This window comes from Strongylocentrotus purpuratus, unplaced genomic scaffold (genome assembly GCF_000002235.5).
Source record: "Strongylocentrotus purpuratus isolate Spur 01 unplaced genomic scaffold, Spur_5.0 spur5_scaffold_6, whole genome shotgun sequence".
Taxonomy (NCBI): domain Eukaryota; kingdom Metazoa; phylum Echinodermata; class Echinoidea; order Camarodonta; family Strongylocentrotidae; genus Strongylocentrotus; species Strongylocentrotus purpuratus.
Window position 1 is genome coordinate 31659884 of NW_022145612.1, and position 18540 is coordinate 31678423.

Here is an 18540-nt window from a genome sequence, read left to right on the forward strand (position 1 = left end):
CGACCATTCTGTTATTACTAAACTTGAAAGATGTATAAATGATATCAAAGCTTGGTCCACTGCTAATGATTTGAAGTTAAATGAGGATAAAACCGAGGTTATACATGTAACATCTCGATTCAGAAAGTCCTCCCATTTACCATCTGTCGAAATTGCTAATGTTCCGATACAACCTGTCAAAAGTGCACGTAACCTTGGTGTCATCTTTGAAAATGATCTTAGGATGGATGATTATATAAAAAATATTTGTCGCTCAGCTTCATATGCCTTGTACAAGATAGGTGGTATTAGAAATTTTCTTGATAAAAAATCTACCGAAACGCTTATACATGCATTTATTACATGCCGTCTTGATCAATGCAACAGCCTTCTTTATGGCCTTCCGGAGTCGCACATTGCAAAACTCCAGAGAATCCAAAACTCTGCTGCCAGGCTTGTAACACGCACACGTTCATCACCCCAGTACTTCGCGAATTGCATTGGTTGCCGGTGACGTACCGCATCATGTACAAAATCTTAGTTTTAACTTATAAATGCATTCATGAATTGGCACCAATTTATCTGCAAGAATTAATCGAGGAATACAAACCCTCACGCAATTTACGGTCATCTTCACAATTAAACCTCGTATCTACTTTTGTGTCAACTCTCTCTTATGGTAATCGCTCCTTTCGCAAAGCTTCTGCTGAACTTTGGAACAAATTACCTTTAAATGTAAAAAACTGTCAAACCGTTAACCTATTCAAAACTAGTCTCAAGACACATTTATTCAAAATTGCGTTCGATGATTAATTATCTCTGTTCACTTTGATGTGTATTCCATATGTATTGTTATTTGTAGGTTTATTTGCATTTTTAGTTTTGTATAAGATGTAATTGTATATCAGTCTATTTTGTGTGTATAGCGCTTAGAGACTTCGGTGGTAAGCGCTTTATAAGTAACGTTTTTATTATTTTTTTATTATTATTATTAAAATGGCGCGCCGCACTGATTGCTATAACGGACCAATCACAGCCCGCGTAGCACGACCCGTTAGCAACGACCGACCATTTCCGGACTACGATAATTTCGCTCGGGAAAAGTGATCAAATTTTGGAAGAGACCGAAGGCTGTGCGAAAAAAACTGGTCTAGAAAAACCGTTTAAAACACATCTTCTACTATGTTTTAGACTTCCAAATTTTGATACTAGGTACAGAAAAGACCACTCTTTCAGAAAATGCAAAAAAACAAAAATCTATTTTTTCACCTAAATTGACATTTTAGCTGATTACGGAGAATCGCTGGTTGCGACTTTTTGTTGGTTTTGTGGTGCCAGGTCACAATTGGTCTTGGACGTTAAGAGGATAAAAAATAATTAAAAAATAAAATAAAATAAAATAACAAAACACAATAGAACTAGTCTCTACATGACTCCCTCGCCTGTATTAAGTATAATAACGGATCAACTTCAAACGTACCGCTAACATCTGTTTTCTGGTAAGGATAATTGGTCTTGGACGTTAAGAGGATAAAAATAATTAAAAATAAAATAAAATAAAATAACAAAACACAATAGAACTAGTCTCTACAAGACCCCCTTGCCTGTATTAAGTATAATAACGGATCAACTTCAAACGTACCGCTAACAACTGTTTTCTGGTAAGGATAATTGGTCTTGGACGTTAAGAGGATAAAAATAATTAGAAATAAAATAAAATAAAATAACAAAACACAATAGAACTAGTCTCTACAAGACCCCCTTGCCTGTATTAAGTATAATAACGGATCAACTTCAAACGTACCGCTAACAACTGTTTTCTGGTAAGGATAATTGGTCTTGGACGTTAAGAGGATAAAAATAATTAGAAATAAAATAAAATAAAATAACAAAACACAATAGAACTAGTCTCTACAAGACCCCCATCGCCTGTATTAAGTATAATAACGGATCAACTTCAAACGTACCGCTAACATCTGTTTCTGTAAGAACTCCCCTCTTAGTAAAAGTTTTAATCTCAGGCATTCTCTCTCTCTCTCTCTCTCTCTCTATTTTTTCATCTATTCCCTCAATGGTTTACACAATTTTAATCTTACACACGTCACAAACAATCAAGCGTCAATCTCTCTCTCTCACTCTCTTTCTCTCTCTCTCGCTCTCTCTCTCGCTCTCTCTCTCGCCTTTTGTCTCTTACAGGTTCACTACCCTTGATGTCAAGACAACAAACGCAATAAAGTATAATAAACACGTTGGATTTTACTGTAAAATGGTGACAACTTTATTATCATTTTTTTACAAATCATATTCATTCCGTTACATATCCAAGGTTTTTTGTCTCGATGCTACTACGGGTTTTCTCCACTGTAGATTGCACGGTTGATGTTCTTAGAAATCATCAGGACTGCTTTGAATTCCCTCGCAGATAATGTGATGCCTTTTTTAGTCAGAAAGTACTGTCCATTTGACTCGTAGTAATCTCGAACGTCGACATAGACTTGACCTCTGAATTTTCGCACGGCCACGTACTTGGCACGTCCATCCTTCATGCTGATTGGTAACTTGGCAACGGTTGTGGCTTTCACATCACGGGCCGTGTTTGTTGTCACGTCTGTACCACCTCCATCCACATCCTTCTCGTAGCTGTCCATCTGACGTCCCTTCAGTGGCTTGATGGTTTTCTCTCCCACTTGTCTGCCTTGTTCGTTCATTTTTCCTGGCTGTAGATTTGATAAGCCTTCGTCTATGAATAAGGGTTCGGGCGATGTATACCCCGAATCTTCATTCTCACGAGGTACATCTTCCATGTCTTCGTTAGTCGTCTTTGTATTATGTTTGTAGTAACTGTACATGTTGCTGACGGTGATGTACAATTGAATATACTATTTCTTTTGGACACGTCCACAGTATTTTATACATTTTTTACGTGCCTATTACGGTACCATGACGTGGTTATTCTATATTTAATAGATGATGCGTTCTCTTTTATTCAGACTATGACATCATGTTTATCCACAGTCACGTCTCTACCTGCCCTTCAAACCTTACGTCATATCGTATGTGTCTCTACACGTCCTTCAACCCTTGCGTCATACCTTCCCAGGTTCCACTCTATTGTAAAATACGAGACAACCCCCCTCGTCGTACACTACGTCACTGTGTGACGTCATACAAACCTACAACCTCCTCGTTATTCATTTTTGTTTCTATTTTCTATTTGTTCATTGATTCATACTTTATATTTCATCATCCATATTTATCGATCCATATTTAATTAATACATATTTAATTAATCCATATTTCATATTTATCAATTATCGATTTTATTGATCCATAATTATCGATCCATATTTCATATTTATTGATTATTGATTTCATATTAATCAATTAATCGATAATATCATAAATCATATTTTGGGACTATACGTACATACATACTACTGACCTGTGGAACAACAAGACGTAAGTTGAGTTTTATTTGCTTCAATTAATCATTATTATTTGCTATTTTCCATTTTTACTGCTGTCATTTTTACCTATAACCTTTTTACCTGGCACCAGTTTTATTATGCAGCTCTTTAACAGTAGACTAGTACATTTCCCCTGCTTTTTATTGCTTGCTTTGATTGTTTAATCATCATTTTTCAAACTATTAGCTTTAAAGGATTTGGTGTCAGAGCTACTAAAATTATATTTGTCATTTAAATCTATATCTCACTTATGTATTTTTAACAATATAAGTATCAATATTAAGAGGTTGTAAGAATTACTAGGAAATATATTTCATCTGTAAAATACTAATGAAAATAAAATTTATCAGACCCAATTTCCTCCCTCTCTTTCTATCAGGGCTTGTTATAATATTTATTGGGGCAATGAAAATAAAATTGCCATGCTTGTAAAGATAATCAAGGGAAAGAAATGATGTAAGTGGGCACAAAGTAGTGTGATATATGGAATTAGAAATTTTTCAAATTTGTTTTCTTTGCCATATGAATGGGAACAATAAGCAATTATTCGTAGAGATCGTAGGTGATTGTAGGTGATTTAAAACAAAGAGTTTTAAATAAAAATTAGTGAAAAATAATGTAACATGATCTCTATATCTTTGGAAGGGCTTAATGCCTCCAAATCTTTCATTGTTCATAAACCAAGGATATGATTGTGCTTTGGTAATAATAATAATAATAATAATAATAATAATAATAATACATAATTAAACAGATATTTCTTAAGATTGTTTTTTTAACACTTCAGCAGAACTGCTGGTAATGGATTTATAGCTGTTCATGCAAACATGGAGAGATTATGGTGTATTTTCCAGCAGTTAAGAGGTAATGCTAAATATGTAGAGGTGTTATCAGTTAGAATCTTAGGTTGAGCAACATACTGACTTATTGTGTAATACTTGATTGTACATCCGTGGAGAAGTTGGAGTTAAATGAAAGAAATGTTTGTTGAGATGATCATGTGCCCTCTCTTATTATCAGGTAGCAAGATTGGAGTATAATACGAAGATAATCAGTAGACTGGTTGGTTCACCAAATAGAGGATGTATGCTCCTGGCAGCTACCATTGTCTTTCTTGCTCTGGTCAGAAGTAGAAGGTGAGTAGCAAAGGTCATCCAACAGTCAATGAAATCATATCCCATGATGTAACTGCAGTGAATCCTTGTCCTATCAATAACGTATGTCTACAGACATTATACACCCAACTGAGGAAAAATTTGAACCCTAAACATTTCAGATCTTTTCTGGGATTGAACCGCTTTGCCCCCTCACGCAGATGTAAAAAACTGAAATTCAGATAAGGGAATAAAAGACAATTTACTCAAATCCAGGACAGAAAAATTAAAATCCTTTTTTTAAATAAAAATCTCTCTCTAACTTCATGGTAGGGAGAAGGCTTTTAGTTTTGTATTGTAGATGAAATGTTTGCATTTTATGTGACCCAAGATTTTCATAAAAAACAAAAAGTCATAATTATTACCTTTATAATTTGGATATGAATTTGATGCTGCTTATTTAATAAGATTAACTTGTTAATGATATTTTAACTGTCCATGTATCATTCAGCCTGTCAAAGACGTGTAATACGCATGATTTATGGATCAAACTGCAGGTTTATAATGCTTGAAAATATTACCGGTATATATTTTCTGATGAAGCATTCAAAGATTGCAAATTTATCAACATTATGTAAAAATTGTGTTTCATTACCAGATTCCAGCTAGCCATTGGTACCCAATACACATGGGCGCTTCTAGAAACAGACTTGGTCTGGATGATAGGAACAGGTCTATTAGCTGTTGGGATTATTCTTGTCATATCTAGTTTCTTTGCTTTGGGATTCTACGGAACATATCTAGGTAAGTAGATAGATACACAAGCACAAGGTTGGGAAAGAAAAGGAGAGACAGAAAGAGATAGATTTAAAGAGAGGGGGGGGGGTAGGGAGAGAGGGGAAGAGAGAGAGAGAGAGAGAGGGGGTGGAGCAGAGAGATATTAGAAGAGTAGATATATTCAGATAGAGAGAGAGAGAGAGAGGTGTGAGGGGGGGGGGGGTGAGCTAGGGGAGGGGGAGAGAAATGAACACAGAAATAGAAATGACACAATATTAGGTGGAAAACAGACACACTTGTAACTGATAAGGAAAATAAAACATCAAAATAGATAGCCATTAATCTGGAAACAGATAAGGAAATAGACCTGAGTACCAAGAGGAAAAAATGCAGCCTGGTAGAATGATCTTTTTTTAACTGTTGAATATACATTTATCTACTGCAGATATGAACATGTCATGAATAAAAGAGAAAAAGTCATGCGAATATATTCTTGCAATCACCAAAAAGGAGTATATTTTCCATCTTGAATAGTGTCATTATTTCTAGATAAATGTCATATCATATAATCTATGATATCTAACGATCATTCTGACGTTTTAAATGATACATCAGATGGTTGTTTTGAAATGTCAAAATGTAATTAATACTACCAAAACAAAACAAAAACAAAAATCCTGAAATTTCATACTCTGAAATCAAAAACCATAATAATAATAATAATATATAAAGCTTGATACATCAATGATATCTCTAAGCGCTTTACATATGTATTATACTCAAATTGGATTCTATATTGAAGTAATCACCCTCTTTGCCTTTTTCTATAATTATTGCATAGCTATTACCTTCCTATCAAACAGCGTGTTTCCACAGAAAAAAAGTGGAACCCGGATGATCTTTTCCGGATTGAAATACCGTGTCGCCGCGACACGGTATTAAACCAATCTGTTTCCACAGAGCGCAGCATTCCGATTCGCCCCGATTCCGTTTTCCAAGTCAGGAAAATGCCCTGTCAATCGGAAGTCAAGATTCAACCTTTGACCTCGATCGTGGATTCAGATCTACACAAGATTCCACGCTATTCTATTGTGACGTACATTTTTCATTGTTACGTACAGCGCGTATATAAACATATTATTGTATACGCGCGTATTTCAGAGTATTTTTCAACCAATCACGCTGCAGTGGTGATTGGGGCTTCGCGCGCTCTGATGCTCCGCCAGACACGGTTTGTCGCTGTGTGTTTCCACAGAGATTTTACAGGGAGTTCGTTGGGGTCGACACGTCAAGATCCACCTCCCAGAGGTGGATCTGATAATCCGCATCTCGGTCGACTCGACCCGACACGCTTGTGTTTCCACAGGAAAACTGACCCGGTATGAAACGGTATGACACGGAAAATACCGTGTCGATGTTTTCTGTGGAAACACTCTGAAATGTATTTAGCAGATGTTGTGAAATTGTTGAATTTTGATAATAACAATAGGCATTTCTATAGCGCCTTCTATCTAGAAATTCTATTCCGAGGCACATTTATTATGACCCCGACTTTAGCCTAGCTCAAGGAATTAATTCCTGCCAGGTACCCATTTACCTCACCTGGGTCGAGTGTGGCAAATGAAGATTAACGCCTTGCCAAAAGGACATTAGTGCTGTGTCGGGAAATGAACCATGACCTTTGAATTTCAAGTCAAGTGCTTAAACCACTCGACTACGACACTTTTTTATATCATTAGAATTTGAGACTAGTTTGGAGATAAAATATATTTGAATTATTCCATTATGCGTGAATTTTCATACTTTTTTTTCTTTTTTTCCCCCAGGTGATTATTTTGGTATTTTGATGGATGACAAAGTGACGTCCTTCCCATTCAACGTTGTTGGTGATCCTATGTACTGGGGTTCTGTACTGGAACATCTTGGCATAGCTCTTCAGTAAGTTCACATGTATTATCTTGGTATAAATCACAAATCATAATGCTCATTTCATATCATCTTGCTATTATATTTGCTATTAGATTTTGCCTGCAATGGTGTCACTCTTGGATTTCTTTACATATTTTATCTCTGAAAATCCTAAACATTAGTTTTACGTTCAGTTCCCAAGAATATATTTATATGTGTAGGTGTGTCTCTTTCAATACTTCTTTTCTTATTTTAATAATATGAATGCATTGATGGATTATTAGTATATAGATTTCATTTGTGCAACATATTCACCTTTATTCAAATTTGAGTAATTTTAGTAAATCAAGTCAACAGACTTGATATATATCTTGTTTCTCATAAATTAGTACCGGGTAGTTTAATCACTCACTAAAATTGTCTATAACAGTAATGGATCAATTTTGTAAATACAACTTTGTGCACATTCCTTCTTGCGAATTTCATATTTCAGATTGAGGCTGTCTAAACTATTTATGATACTTTGTTGATCAAGTATCCTATCCATGTTAAAAGAATATTTCAATGATCCATTTGATATCATTCAATTTCTCTTTGAGTTATTTCAGACTGTATTATCAGCAGGTTGACAATAATTTACCCCTTTATCCTTGTCCAAATTCACAATCTGAGACAAATGTTGATATATTTTATACTCTTGTTTTGTATTTTTCTTCTATGTAATGTTCTCCTTTTCCTTCTCCATATTTCCCCCATCATCATGATGTTTATTTTCTATTGAGCTAACTAATGTCTTCTTTTCCTTTCCGTTTCTCCTTGTACCATGCACAGGTCTGCAAGTCCATCAGGTCTCTTTTTAACGGCTGTCGTCGCTACCATGTACATCATAGCGATGCAATTTGAAGGACCTTTTACATCCAAGATATATGCAGAGAAGGCATTGGAGGAAAGCAAGAAAACCAAATGATCTTTGTCATTTTATGTTCATTAAAAACTAATTAGTTCCTTTAGTAACCTGCATAACAAAAAACATGATCTGTAAACACAACATCCCATGTTCAAAAGTTTTGAATTAATTTTTTTAGTTGTCAGAGGATTTCAATATATAGGTCTACCATTTTGTGCTCTTGTTATATCAATGCACACAATGTACATTTGAATAGATAGATGATGGTTCTAAGTGTAATTTTATAGGACTATTTCAAATTACAAATATTCTCCCCAAAATATACCTCTGAAGTATCTGAGCATTTACCTACATTTGCAGTCTTTGATTTAAGGTATTTATAAAGAACAACCAGCTGTATATAAACATCAAATTAATGATGTACATATAAACTGTTTTATTTAACATCTCTCTTCTACTGAATACTTTCTGTATATCACAAATGAGGAACCAAGCCAATTCTTGCATTTCACAATACATGTGCCCCCAACGTTCGTACCATGAAAAGCACCCGCGGGTCAAAGACAATTTCTTTGAAGTATGAGAATAACATTCTGCAGCTTCACAATAGAAGACCGTGATGACAATGTCAACTAGATCTACTCCAGATCGAAAAGCGAAATGATGATGTGCCGGGACTGAGCAGTAGCTGGCGGGGCGGGCGGGCTCCCGGTGATGTTTCACCAGCGTAATAGCGAGCTGATTTGTCTAGAAAGTTGTCGACCCATCTCCCTAAATTACCGCACTAGAGTAACTGTTACAACTGAACCGAATGAGGGCGCAAGGATTGTGAAACGCGAGAATTCATGGTTGTTTTTATTCTTCTGAGATTTATAGTACTTGTTTTCCACTCAACAGAACCATTTATAAGAAAAAACATTTGCCATGGTTTTCCAAACAACTAAAAAGGATGTGCTCAAGAATTATGAGAAGTACATTAAAAAACCTAAAGAATACAAAAAATAATGTTACAACAAGATCTGTAATTTTCACACAAACCATATATATGTAATGCCAGAAAATAAATGCTAGTCTTTCAAAATTTCCTTTAAAGGAAGCATGACTAAAACTTGGAGAACTATTAAAGTTGTTCTGCAAAGAAGGAAATATAAGAAAAGTGCCTTTGTTTTTTAGTACAACAGTTCAATTATAAGTGATTCTAAAGAACTTGCTGAGAGGTTTACCAGTAATGATTATTTTAAAGATCTATTTTTTTTTAGCAACATTCCTGAAATTAGATATTCTCCCAATTTCATTATTACATGATTTTCAATTTTGTGTTTTTATGTTTCATATCATCATATTACCTGTTACCAATTTTTTGTTAATATCTTTCAGAGCAACAAAGATATTTGTAGATATAGTACCAGGATTTCAACAAACACTTGTGTAATGTATGCCATTTATCTTGTCCAATTATATATATATATATATATATATATATATATATATATATGTATGTAAAGGACCCACTATCTGGAACAAACTACTCCCCAAATTAAACAGTTTCAAGCATAATCTGAAATTTCACCTGATGCAACAGCTTTTAATCTTGGTAACCACCTTTTTTAAATGTATTATTGTACTTTTTCTTTGTCTCATTTTTTGTGTTGGTTTTATTTTTGTATTTTATGTTGCATCATGTATGTACAGGTTTCTGTAACTTTTTGATGATCCAACCACTTCGTAATTCCCTTCAGTATATTTTCCATTTGATTGTCTCATCCACATTCGTAACAAATCTTTTATTGTGTGTTTTGACTTTGCATGTTCTTTTTTTTTTATGCAGGTCAATAAATTCAATTCAATACATAATAAGGTTAAAACCTTTCTCATTTTAGGTGACACATCTTGTGTATTAAGCTTCAAATGAGTTACCAGAATGTTTTAAGTGTGTTTGTTTTCAGCATTTCTCTGCAATTGAATCATTATAAGTATTTGGGTGAAATATTTCTTCCACATTGCTCTCTTAATCATACTTTTTGCATGATGTTGTTTTGATTGTTGGGTTGTACTTCCAATATTCTTATCAATCTTGAATTGCTTTGCTGTTGATCATGTCAAGTATTGTGTTGTAGATGCTTTTAATAGCTGTTATCAACTTTTCCAACATGTGGGGAACATTTCCCTTCACCCTCGATACCTGGTTGTCTGTGTTTTGATAAGCTTACAGTGTTCTAAAAGGAACTACTGTGAAATTACACGGTTTGAGATATGTTGTCGAAATCATGTTATGTAATGATGACAAACATTTATTAATGAATTTTGGCAACTATTTTGTATTTTTGCATTTATGCATGTGTGATATTGGTTTTCTGATATACATGTAGAAAATAATTGTCTTTGTGCTTTCATCCAGTAATAAACATCATTCGATCATGTAGTTCAATTGTCGATGATAAAGCTGGGATGGGGAATGTATGGTTATATCAAGCTGAGGGATGTAGTACCAAATGGATAGTAAGTGCACTAAATGGGTGAATGATGTTTAAACTTAAATGGAGAGGAGTAAATAGTGTAATGGAATGTGTTCAAACTATACAATCTTTAAAGATGAATTTTCTGTATTATGAAATATATGAAAATCAAATTATTTGCATGTACCTTCCATGATGATGAAAAAACAATGTTAATAAAGCACATTTGTACTAATTTTCATAAAAAACACGATTTTGAGCATTTCATTATTGAAGTCATTGAAGTGTAGTCTGACATGAGAGTCTTGTATTACTTGAAGAGGGCAACATACTCTTTCATGACAGTGGAAACAGGTTTTAGGGATATAATTTTTGCTTTAGTAGGTCCCCTACTAGGCTAGGTGGATAAGGAGAAATAGAAAGAAAAAGCATTACCGTCTTTATGCAATTTTCTTTGTTTGAATACCTTGAAATAAAAGGCAATCTAGAGCAACCTTAGATTAAATTTTTTTGAATGAAAATCATTGACATTACTGCAATAAATGAAAAGGGTAATCCAGGGAAGATTTTTTCTTCTCTTTTGTATTTAAGTTCATGAAACTCTCTTCATTGGATCCAATTCAAAAGGTATTTGTTATAGTGCATTCTCTTTAAAGTTACAAAGCGCTGCACACATCAGTAAAAATGTTTGGCCTGTATCTTAATAATCTCTCATCAACAGTTGAATGAAAGCTACTCTGTTAATATTTCAATCATTCACATATATCCTTTATTTCTAGAACCCTTTATTTCTTTTTAAAAGAAATGAATCGCTCTTTCCCTCTTGATATTTCTTAGTCAGATGTGTGTGGTATATAACTATGCTGTCATTAGAATGAATACAATTAAATATACATGTAGGTCTAAACTGGATCTGATTCAAACAAGGACATGTTTTCTATAAGTAATATCAAGCAAATTTGTATAGTTCTTTCCTCATTGTGAAATCTATGCTGATGTTCTTTACTACATTATCTACTGATTGATTTATAACTAGGTATGGTTGCTAGTTTGGGTATTCTTTTTTCTCATCAGGCTTCTCGCTACGAGTATAGGACCTCGTTTCTAACGAGGCTCTTCGGATCCAAGAAGATAGCCTGCGCAGTCTTCTGTTGTATCATTGCCATCTTAGCTCTGTTCAGATTCAACACGTAAGAAATATAGCTAAAATCATTATTCACATTATCATTGTCATCGTAGCTGTGCTCAGATTCCATACGTAAGAAATAAAGTTAAAAAATTAAAATTATTATTCCTCTTGCTACTTGAAATTATGATTAGCGCAGAATCAAATTGGTGTTTAAACCACAGTGCAAAACGGTGTTAATCATCTTCTTTGAGAATTGCATCTTTTTTCCTTTTTTTTTGTTATAACACAGGTAGAGATGTTTGATAAAATGTAAATAAGATAGATAGCTAAAGGGGTTGACAAGAATATAGAATGTGAATTGTTGGTTTTGTTAATGCAATGACCACAAATATAGAAGCACTCTTGAGACTTAAACTTTCCCACAACTCCAACTTCAGGAAAAAAAATTCTATGGCCTTTACCTCTTCAGAGGAAGGATAATGTGTGAAGATATTTACATCATGTGGCTGGCAGAAGAGGGTTATATAGCCTGCATGTGGTGCCGTTCTGCTAAATGTGGATGCATACTATTTGGTTAAGCAGAAATTTGTAAATGCACCAATATATGTGCTTATTTGATATGAAACTACCATCCATTTTCACTTTTTTTTAAAATAGTCAATAAAGAGAGAAATCTGTGACATATTAAAATGAAATGGTATAACATATGTATCGAGCAATCCAAACGATAGAAGCAACTAACCAGAAATTTGCTTTATAGCATGTGTGTGACTTTCTGCCAGTCACCTGACAAATTATGCATCCTTTTGAAAAAGAATAAGGATCAAAAGCATTTTAGAACTTTTGTAGTACTCAAGGCTTAATTATTAAGTATATGACTATAAATTTTGATGATTGTTTTTTTAACGATTATTCTTGAATTAGTTTCTACCATGCGGTGACTCCTCAGGAATCATGGCCTCTTATAGATCACATGGTGATCAGGACGATAGGACAGGTCCTGACGGCGTCTGGAGTCGTCATGGCTACTTGGGCCATTGTTGCTCTCAACTTCTATGGATATGGTTTCGGTGAGTTCATTGTAGAGTGTTCCAGAAGTTCAGGGTGAAATGAAGGCAACTCAAGATAAAATGTATGTTTGTATAAATGTATGGAGGGAGGGAGGGAGGGAGGGAGGGAGGGAGGGAGAGAGAGAGAGAGAGTACAAAGAGGTAAGGAGGGAGGGATGGAGGGAGAAAAGGAGAGAGAGAGAGAGATAATGATAATAATAATTGGATTTATATAGCACCTTTCCCAAAGGATACAAGATAGAGAGAATAGAAGGAGGTAAGGAGGGAGAGATGGAGGGGGAAAGGCCTGAGGAAAGGAGAGAGAGAAATAAAAAGAGAGATAGAGAGAGAGAGAGAGAGAGATAGAGAGAGAGAGATTGTAATGTTAGCTATTATAGATTACATACTTGCTTTGAAAAACAAAGAGGAATACTTTTTTTTTTTTAAAATCAGATTTGTCTTATACTGAAAAGAGAAGAAGAATGATCTTCAAAAATATAGATTATAAGGAAAAGAAAGAGACACAAAATTGATATGTAAGATTAAACTCTAAATACACACCATCTTGTTTTTAAAATGTATTGAAATATGTGACATAAATTAGGCAATTAACTTTTTATAAGCTGATATAAGTATGATTTCAATTTAGAAATGGAGGTTGGATAGATTTAGGTCGATGTCAAAAATGGGAATATATAGTAGCAGTATAAGGTGTCATAGGTGATTCATATTGTCTTTTTTTTCTTTCTTTGAACTAGCCGATTCCTTTGATATTCTGATGGAGGAGCGGGTCACATCTTTCCCATTCAATGTCTTTAACAATCCCATGTACCTGGGCTCAACTCTGGAGTATGTAGGAGCTTCACTTGTGTAAGTTCTCTTTTATTACTCTCTTGATAAATCATCTGACATAGCCTGTTGCTTGCATTAAATTGAAATAAAATCTTTGTTAATTAAGAAATATATATATAGATAAATGCAGGTAGTCATGAAAACATCAATTGATATTACAGAAACAAATTGTTGGTGTTTGATCTTTCTGTCCTTGTCATTTGATTTCCCTTGTGTTCAAACACAGATATTATTCCATGTCTTTGAATTTCAATTTATGAAATAAGTGTTTATTCTGGGGGGTGTTTCACAAAGAAACCAAGTCAAACTTAATTCTAAGTTGGACTTAAACATTATGGAGAGCAGTTTGTAACCTTACAAAAAAAATATATTCAAAAGCAAAAATTCAATTATTTTAGACTTTTCATAAATTCTACCCCAAGAACATGAAATCTCCTTGATAATAGAAAATATGAATCATTTGAATCAACATTTTAGAAAAACTTTTACAATTTTTTTTTAAAGATGCTAATGGCTTTCCATAATTGTTAAGTCCAAATTAGAGATAAGTTCAACTTAGGATCTTTGTGAAACACCCCCTGATCAATTGGAATCTAGTCAAATAATGATCTAGAAAAAAAGGGGGGAAATGATGTTAAGAGTTAATTAATACCTTAAAGATTTTATATCTTGAATATATTTGAAAGCAATACACTAAAAGTGATTCAAATTTGAATTGTTCAGAACAATAATTGTACCTTTTTCAAAGACAGACATTTTAAAGATGTTTTTGTTTTGTATCTCTTTTACAGGGCAGCTAGTCCGACTGGTATGTTACTGTCTGCATTGATAGGTGCTATGTATCTAATAGCTCTGCACTTTGAAGAGCCTTTCACAGCCATGATCTATGCTGACAAAGCAAATCAAAATATTCGCAAAGAGAACTAGGTCTTTCTCGTGGAGAAGGGTAAATAATTCATCTTAGGAACCGGCGGTATAAACTATAGCATTACCGTAATTCTCAAGATTTAAAGTGTGCTGTGTTTTACCTTTCAAAAAAAAAATTGGAAAAAGAAATTAAAATAAAAATTGTTTCAAAATTAGCAATAGCATGACTTAATCTTGATGCTGATACTAAATGATAAGGCTTGGCTAAAGGTTTGATTCGTTTTGCATATATTTAAAGTACAATGGGGATAATCTTGTTCCAATCTTGTTTGATGGTAGGCCTACTTAGCCAGAAATAATATATATAATACAAAATGATATATATGATGATATAATAATATAATTATATGATTATATATATGATAATATATATAAAATTTTCTTATTTTCTCTGTCGTATGGCAGTGGCTAGTGAGATAGTTTTTGAGTAGTATAATCATGAGTCTAATCAGCTCAGGTCTTCATGTGCAGTGATTAACCAAGCTAGATCACTTTTCTTTGCAAGGGTGGTTTAATTCAGAAATTCAATTCAGTATTTGTTTGGTGATATATAATTATGATTTCATTACATTCAAAATTCTGATGTTAAAGAATACCAATCACCTAAAAATATAATTTGTTTATAACTGAAATGTATAAAATTGCTGTTAAAAAACCAAACTTGGACTCTGTGCGGGGCCTTATTTTATGCAAAATAGAATACTTGAAAAATAAAATTATTTAAAGAGAGGGACAAAAGCAAAATCAATTATAACTTATAGTGTTATCACATTGATAAAACAATATAACACTTGTGCAAGCAGGGAACAGGAGTGGGTCCAGTAGTGTATGCACAAGTCGCTTTTATATTAATTGAGAGTGTATCTGGACTTGCAAAATCTATTTACAGAAGTTGTTTTTGCAGCTCATATTTTAAATATGTATCATTATGAAAGGGAACTACTTAAATATAAAACTAAATAGTACACTTTATGCTCCAATTGATAGGTGCTAGTACCATGAAGTTTTCTTCCTACACTTATCTATACCAGTTAAAGTGATATAATGTGTGTGATGACAATGTGTGTGATGATAATAATATTTGAGATATTTGCTAGAGAAACAAGTATACATATACAACAAAATAGTACACTTTAAGTGATGTTTTTCGATGTTATGCTCCAATTGATAGGTGCTAATACCATGAAGTTTTCTTCCTACACTTATCTATACCAGTTAAAGTGATATAATGTGTGTGATGACAATGTGTGTGATGACAATGATATTTGAGATATTTGGTTGAGCAAACAGTGTTTGATTTATTCACCCTTCCGGCAAGAAGATTCAAGATTCAAGATTTGTTTATTTCTTTCCACTTGCATAAAAAAACATTTCATTCAGTAACAGTAGTAACAAGTTCATCGTAAACTAGCATAAAAACATTAACAATGAAACAGTTATAAAGACTTTAACAAATGTGGAAAAAGAGGTCGTCTGTTAAAAAAGCACAGCTTGTTAAAACACAGATCACCTTTACAGAAACAACATTTTTTTTTAAAGAAGTAGGTTATATTACAGGGGGAGGGGGACTAATACTAATCTAGTTACCTATACAGACTATAAATAAATATCAGATCTACCACTAATTTACAAAATATGGTAGACTAAAAAAGAAAACAGAATAAAGATAATGGAAAAGTAAAGAAATAGGGGAAGGAGGATAATGTACAACACGGGTGGGGGGGGGGGGGGACAATGCTATTCCAGTTACCTATATTGAATACTAATAAAAATCAGATCTATTCACTGTAGGTGTACAGTAGATGAAATTTCAGCTTACGTTTGAAGACAGAAGAGCTTACAGACTGCCTAATAGAACAGTCTAAAGAGTTCCAATACTTTGGTCCAGTATGTGCAAGTGTATTAATCCTAAGCTGAGTTCTAGCTAATGATACATGGTATAAGGCAGCCTGCCTAGTAGAGTATTTGTGTATTTGGTTATTCTTTACAAAAATAGATGCTATTGACATGGGAGCTTCACCCTTCTCCAACTGATACATAAGATATCCCAGATATAGAAAATATATATCTTTTACCTTCAGCATTTTATTTTCGTAAAATAGCTTGTCAGTGTGAGCACGCCAATCAGCTGCCGAAATAATTCTCACTGCTCTCTTTTGAATGAGCAGAATTTTATTTAAGTAGGATTTGGCTGAGGCACCCCAGGCTAGCACACCATAATTTAAGTATGGCAAAATTAAGGAACAGTACAACATGCTAAGTACTTTTCTTGGGAATACAAACTTCAATTTGTTGATCATACCAACATTTCTAGAGAGCACTTTACTTAAATGAGTAGTATGCATCTTCCAAGTCAATTTATCATCAATGTGGAGACCTAAAAATTTAATAAATGAGACCTTTTCAATATTTACCTGATCAAAGACTACATTACCAGGCATTACTGTTTCACTATTACTGAATAACATATGTTTAGTTTTTAATAAGTTTAGTGACAGTTTATTTGCATGAATCCATTTAGTCAATACACAAAGCTCTCTATTTACAGTTTCTAAAAGAGTATTTAAGTTTCTATGAGAACAGAATACACTTGTATCGTCTGCAAATAGCAAAAAAGAAAACGTCTCTGAGGATTTTGGAAAATCATTTACATATAAAATAAAAAGCAGGGGACCCAAAAGGGAACCTTGAGGTACTCCACACGTGACGGGTAACATATCTGAACAAATTTCGCCGAGCTGCACAAATTGCTGTCTGTTACTAAGATAACTTCTAAACCATTCGAGTGCAGGTCCAAGTGCAAGTGTTGACTCAAGACTTCGCATTACCCAATATAATTTTTTTTAACAATTTGGTACCAATCAATGAATGGCTAGCATGTATAGGGAAAAAATAATTAACTCTGCTTGTTCTGCAGTTGATCAACTGAGACAATTAATCTTTTATTTTTCACATGTCTGAAAACAATTGCTTTCTGGAATGCACTTTTCAATTTCAACTTGGAGTTACCCTACTTGCTTTTTTTGTGTGTGACAAGATTTTGTTTGGAATTAATGAACCTAGAAGTCAAGTCTCAAGCCTCTTTGGCATTTCATTTTCTTACATTACTTGGCAAACATTTTATTTTGCAATGTAAATATTAAGATGTCAGTCCCAAACTGAAACAGTTTATATATTATATTGTGTCATACAAGTCCACAGAGGAATTTATTGCAAAGAGGAGAAAAACAAAATTGAGAAGCATATGACAAAGTGGCAAAAAATCAGTAGGTTTTACTGCGTTTTGTAATGTGTAAAATAACTTTTCTGCTCAAAGTTTTTCAAGAAACACTGGTTTTCATTTTCATGTTGTGTCTTGTGATGTTTTATGTGCTGTCATAAAAACGATGTCTTTTTAAAGTTAAAAAACAATAAATGTGTAAAACAGCAGTATTGTTTATTTTCTACAAAACAAATCCAACACGTGTTTTGTATTTTTGTTGTTGATGTTCTGACAAATAAAACCTTTCAACATAAAAAATTAAAAATTATATTTGACAATTGGCAAAGAGTTAGATGGTAAAATTCATCTATTTTATGAGGTTACAGGTGGTTCCTGTGCCATTGACAATGTTGGTACCTAAGCTAAATAAAATGCATGCATCTATCATGCAATATGAAATATGAAAACTACTTCATATAAAACCGTCATTTTCATTTTCACTGAAAATGGAATGTTATTTTTTAATTTGAGGTAAAGAGTTGAGGCCCTTGCTCATGATTCAGAGAATACCCAGCCATCAAAATGTTTATTGATGTGTGATAGAGTTAAATGGCAATCTTTAGTTGTTTAAAATGTGCCAGCAATCTGCAATTGGCTAATCAAATGCAAAGGTTATTTATATGCATTATATATAATTGATAATACAGGCATAGTTCTTTTTTTTACATAGTGGTACTTCTGAAATTCAGATACAAAGTTCTTATGACAACCATTCTTTCAGATGCGATGAAGT

General features: G+C 33.6%; 3 protein-coding genes across 3 annotated transcripts; 2 read left to right on the forward strand and 1 right to left on the reverse strand.

The window, feature by feature from the left end:
- Positions 1–2324: 2324 nt before the first annotated feature.
- Positions 2325–2783, reverse strand: LOC105442299 (activated RNA polymerase II transcriptional coactivator p15-like). Its single transcript, XM_011674248.2, has one exon. The coding sequence runs from the start codon at positions 2781–2783 to the stop codon at positions 2325–2327; it is 459 nt and encodes a 152-aa protein (XP_011672550.2).
- Positions 2784–2835: 52 nt separating this feature from the next.
- Positions 2836–9606, forward strand: LOC115919114 (phosphatidylethanolamine N-methyltransferase-like). Its single transcript, XM_031000339.1, has 5 exons — positions 2836–3438; positions 4467–4582; positions 5199–5344; positions 7144–7255; positions 8057–9606. The coding sequence occupies exons 2-5, from the start codon at positions 4533–4535 to the stop codon at positions 8190–8192; spliced, it is 444 nt and encodes a 147-aa protein (XP_030856199.1). The 5' UTR covers positions 2836–3438; positions 4467–4532; the 3' UTR covers positions 8193–9606.
- Positions 9607–11200: 1594 nt separating this feature from the next.
- Positions 11201–14670, forward strand: LOC581564 (phosphatidylethanolamine N-methyltransferase). The gene is made up of 4 exons (XM_781553.4): positions 11201–11778; positions 12642–12787; positions 13525–13636; positions 14410–14670. Exons 1-4 carry the CDS (start codon positions 11627–11629, stop codon positions 14543–14545), a joined length of 546 nt encoding a protein of 181 aa, XP_786646.3. The 5' UTR covers positions 11201–11626; the 3' UTR covers positions 14546–14670.
- The last annotated feature ends 3870 nt before the right edge of the window (positions 14671–18540 follow it).